Raw genomic sequence first — 5,295 nt, 5'->3', positions numbered from 1 at the left:
TAGAAGAATAATTTTTCAAGGTCTATATTTGCACAAGTTTTAAGAATATGGACAAAATCTAAATGATGGACTAAAAAGGACATTTGCGTAAATCACCAAATCAAAGTAGGCCTACCAAAATGGAAACCAGAGAAAATAGGGAGAAATTCAAACATAGCCAGATTTACAAGTGGTCATTTAAAAATAGCCATAGTTTTAAAAGTAATTAAAATATAGCCACTTTTCATGTAAAGATAAATCTGAACAAAAAAACTGTTCAAAATCCGGAAAAATACTCCAGTATATTATCCTGGAACTCCAGTATAATATACCGGTCCAGCATAATATATTGGAGATTGGAGCACCGGTGCTCCAATCTCCAGTATATTATGCTGGAACTTTCCGCGTGTTAGAGTTCCAGCTTAATATGCTGGAAGTTCATAAACAGGTGCACCGATCTCCAGTATATTATGCTGGAACTTTCTGTGTTGCAGCAAAATAGTGTTATTTTTCAATGACTTTGCAAACGCTGGCTATTTTTGAATGACCAGTCCGAAAACTGGCTAGCCCGTGCTATTTTTATGAGAAAATAGCCCATAAAATCGAGCCCAATTTGCTAGAGCTTCTGCTTGAATCAACTCTATATTTTACCAAAAGAAAGAGCTGGATCCGATCCATGACAGAATAATTCAAGTGAAGTGGACGTGAAGAAACGAAGCTCCACTTCTCCATCTTCTTTGGTTCCTCTTTTAAGCTCTTTTATAGTCAGTCCCTCCTTCAGCAAAACATAACATAAACATAACATTACTCGTCGGGTAACAGTGTTGAAACTGATAATGGAAAATACGAAAGGATTAGAAGGAGGAGTAACGATGTTTGGGAAGGCGGAGATCGATACAAGAGCTCCATTTAGTTCAGTAAAAGAGGCTGTCATGTTGTTTGGAGAAAGAGTTCTTGCTGGAGAACTCTACTCTGCTAATAAGCTTAAACAGGTCCATTCCCCTTCTCCAAATTTATGTTATAGCTTGCAAATTTAATTAATTACGTTATTTGACTATAGCAGAAATATTTTTACTTGATAAAAGTTTACTGTTATTACTCCTTGTTTTTGTAGTTTAGGTCCGCTACAACTTAGTTCCTAGAGTGTATTTACTAAGCTTGATGTGTATTATATACACATGGGCATGAAATTTTTCTCCCACGCCTGTGTGTATTGAAATTCATAATGTCAAAATATGTGATCAATATGAAATTAGGAATAATGCGCACCAACGGTGGGGGAAAAACAGAAGAACAAATTAGAGGGCTTTGCTTGAGCAGCAAGACAAAGTAAATTTTTGTAATGTCAGAGAATAAAGGTGATATATATTGAAAAAGAGGGTGAACCGACTGATGGAAGTATCTTTTTAATGAACTAACTGTTTGGAGATACTCAGGGGCATAAGCAGGAATTTTGTAACGGTATTGAAATTTATAGAAGAAATTGAAATAGTAACATTAATTATCATACTTTTGGACAAGAAACAGCCCTTGTCTATTGATTTTGTTGAATATAAAGTTAGAAAAGGTCCTGAATTCAACTATTTGCAAAAAAAAAAAAAAAAAAAAAAAAAAAATTCTAGTTTACATTTGAAAATTTGATCTCTTAGATCAAAATCAAACACGGTTTGAACCTTTGACCTCTTAGAACAAAATCAAGTACATAACCAGCACACTAAGACACAATTTATGCTAAGTAGTGTCATTTTTTTCTACTTACCCGTTTCCTCACAGTATTAATACATATATTCAGTAAAAAAAAATCGACGAAGCAATGTCGCGTGACACAACTTCGTTAAGCGTGCATCCGCTCCTAGAGTTACTTAGATATATCAAAGATGAATTCTGAATCTTTTTATAATGAAGTACTATCTATCTTTTTGTGTTTAATATTTGTACATAGGTATATACGAGTAATATTTCGATTGGCATCATCAGGTTAAGTTATCTGCAACAAGACGTAACTGTCTACATAACATGTTATAACATCTTAAATTACACTGCTAATGTATAAAACTTACTCATTTTTTTCTTGGATTTCATTTTCTGCGGATAACAGAAGAAGGATGGATCATCATCAAGTGAAGACGACATCGATTCGTTTGATCTTGGAACAGTAACTACAGAGCTACAAGAGACAAAGCAAAGACTAGAAAGAGCACGAGAAGAAAGATTTGTAATGGTTACTTGTCTCTCTTCTTTAGAAGAAGAACTTGAACGCACAAGAAATGAGCTTGAGAATTTAAAATTTGAGCAAAAATCCAAAGAACAAGTTATGGTATCAGAAATTGAAGACCTCAAGTTTATAGAAAAATCACAAATTATGGCAAATGAAAACGTCGAGTTTCAAAAGAAAAGATATGTCACATTTGCAAATCCTCCAACTTTGAATGGCCTTGTAATTCCACAAAGTGAAAGGCATCCTTCTCTCAAGAAGAAGAAGAAGAAGAAAATCCCTCTTATAGGAGGAATTTTTTCTAGGAAGAAAGGTAGTAATTCTGATATTCAATAGGTCACGAAAGCTCGAGCAGCGGGAGCAGTTACTGACGCTTGTATTAAGGTAGGCTGTCTACATCACACTAGCTTCTTATTGGGGTGGGACCCTTCCTCGGACCATGCATGAATGCACCTTTGTGCGCCGACTCTCCTTTTTATATAGCTGATAAATTTTCTATAATTTTGTTTAAGACCAAAGTGTGAAGTTATATATGTGTTTCTTTGTGTAAAAAAAAAAAATTCAATAAGGTTTGTATTATTAGTTGAATGATATGTAGTTCCTTTCGCTTTCTGGTACTAAATAGAGAATGAGTTTTACAAATTTCAATTATCTTCAAATTAAGATTTAGAAAAGCAAATTCTGTTATAATTAAACCTGAAGATATAATACACTATGCATAAATTTACAACATCAGAACTCAAAAGCCAACACAAGCTACAAGCAAGGTTGCATATAGTAATAAACAAAATTACACAATAACGTCAGATTTTCTTCCACTGAAAATTCCCTGATCTTGTGAAGACTTATTGAAAAACTCTATACAATCAGCAATAGCTTCATTATAATGAGAAGATGATGAATAATAGGAACTACACGAAGTCTTGGGCGGGTCGGGCCTATCACATGACCTCCGCCTTTGTCCTGAGCCCGGCCCGGAGGCCATCGCTCCCTGAGCTCGATTCGGCCTCCTCCGACCGGACGTTGGAATCGGAAAAACAAAGCGCATAACAATCTTTCGGAAGCGATCAAAAAGCTTCATAGCTGAGAAATTGATCAATTTATTAGAAGACTGAAAATTTTCTGAGGATATTTCAGCACTACTACCTCTTACTTGTATAACAAAACTCTCTCTTTGAAAAGAAGAAGGCCTGTTAGTGTACATTATTGTTCTTTCTCTTTTGATATTGGAATTTCCAGAACACAAAGCTTTTGTATTTTGCTCAAGTCTGGCTATAAGAAGAGATATATATTGATGACAAGGAAAAAGATGGATGTCTCAAATCTTTAACCATGTGACCAAATCATATGTATGGGCTTTTGCTGTCCTTTCCAACTACATTTGTTTATTCAGATTGTTTCATTAACTTCCAAGTAATAATCATGTCTCGTACCATGATATTCACTTAGAAACTGAATTCAAAGATTTGATTAAAATAATCATGTTATAATGGTTTAAATATAATTTCCTTGTCTCTAACTTTTTGAAGCAACTTTCAGTATATATTTGCATGTTTTAGCGTGTGTTACAACAAGTTATAGATGCATGCATCAAAAATTTAATCCAATTACGTGAAGAGAGATATCAACTGATCGACTTATGGTCATTTATGCAATTTGTAAGTCCGATGGTTTCACTACAAAAAACTCATGATATGTTCCAGATTAATGTGATAATAACGAAATAGTAAATAATGTTCAAACAGAGTTTATCCGAAAAGGCATAACTACTAAGTGTTATTTTTCTTGATTAATTAACTTTCATGCACTAGGTGATTACGTACGAAAAGGCTAAGGTGATGAATTATCTACAATGTAACTTCAGAATGGAAAAGTTATGATGGCTTGTGATAAATGATGAAAAGTGCATATTTTTGAGTATATTTGCATATTAATTTTTGTGTGAGTCGCGGGAGATTACATGATTTTTGAAGTGAAATATGTTCATTATGTGTTTCTTATGTGTAGAAATGAGTTTGGATGATAAATGATCAAAAGATGACAATTTGACACAAAAAGGAAGATATGGAAAGAATTGGGAGCTCGTCCAATCTCGTATGTGGCACGAAAACGGACGCCAAAAAAAGAGAAAACTGAAGGCACAAAACAGCGAAGTGAAGCGAAGGCACGGATCGCTTCGCGAGCTAGACAATTGCAAAAGTTGAGTCCGCGCCCATGGGCATGCCACGCACGAAGGCAGACGCGGATTCCAGCTCTCCTATCCGAGATTGGATTGTATTGGACGACCCTCCACCCTACCTAGGTCATATAAATATACGCTAAACATGATTTTTACATAACTTTGGAGGGGAGACACTACTTTAGGGTTGCACAACTCCTTTGGAGGCAAGAAGACACTAGGAGCAAGGAGGAAGATTGAACCGCGTGTTTTTCCTTTCTTCTTCCTATTTTCTATTGTTGGTTATGAATTTTAGCATTGTATTTTCACATACTACTATGAGTAGCTAATTTATTTTTTAGGATTTTAATGGAACCGTTTGGAGGATGAATTCTTGTTAAGTTTGACTATAATTTAGCCTTTGGATTTTTTTACTTGTTCAACTACGTGCTTATTTCTGTTGATTGAATGGCTATCAATTGACTGTGCCTATTTATTATGTATTGCTTGGGAAAGGGTACATAGTTAGGTAGTTGTTGAACAACGTCATTTCTAACGTATATAAGGAATCAATACGGCAGGTTTAAAGGTGGGTTTAGGAATAACAAAGCCTTGACGTGGTCATAGTGAGCGGTAAGATTGTGCCAGCTAGCGTAGTTCGAGAGAATATGTCTAGCAAATTGTTGTAGTTGCTGGGGAGAGAATCACAACACCTGAAGTGCTCACGACCAGTAGAAAATAATTAGGAGAAATTATATGAGACGTAGCAGGAAGGATTCCGACAATTGCAAAAATCATAACTCTAGACCTCCTTAATCTTGTCTCCAACCCTTAGTATCTTTGGTTGTTAATTTACTATTTTAATTTGTTAGTTACTTAGTTTGACATAATAATCGTAATAATTGTAATTTAGGAATTGTTCAAGCTTGTCTTCCTAGCTTGG

The 5,295-nt window shown here is 35.0% G+C and overlaps 1 protein-coding gene across 1 annotated transcript; it reads left to right on the top strand.

Moving 5' to 3' along the window:
- The first annotated feature begins 721 nt into the window (after positions 1-721).
- On the top strand, positions 722-2,782 carry LOC109215951 (WEB family protein At1g75720-like). The gene is made up of 2 exons (XM_019380075.1): positions 722-971; positions 2,078-2,782. The coding sequence occupies exons 1-2, from the start codon at positions 816-818 to the stop codon at positions 2,528-2,530; spliced, it is 609 nt and encodes a 202-aa protein (XP_019235620.1). The 5' UTR covers positions 722-815; the 3' UTR covers positions 2,531-2,782.
- The last annotated feature ends 2,513 nt before the right edge of the window (positions 2,783-5,295 follow it).

Source organism: Nicotiana attenuata, unplaced genomic scaffold, assembly GCF_001879085.1.
Source record: "Nicotiana attenuata strain UT unplaced genomic scaffold, NIATTr2, whole genome shotgun sequence".
Lineage (NCBI taxonomy): Eukaryota > Viridiplantae > Streptophyta > Magnoliopsida > Solanales > Solanaceae > Nicotiana > Nicotiana attenuata.
This window is presented reverse-complemented; position numbering and strand designations above follow the sequence as displayed.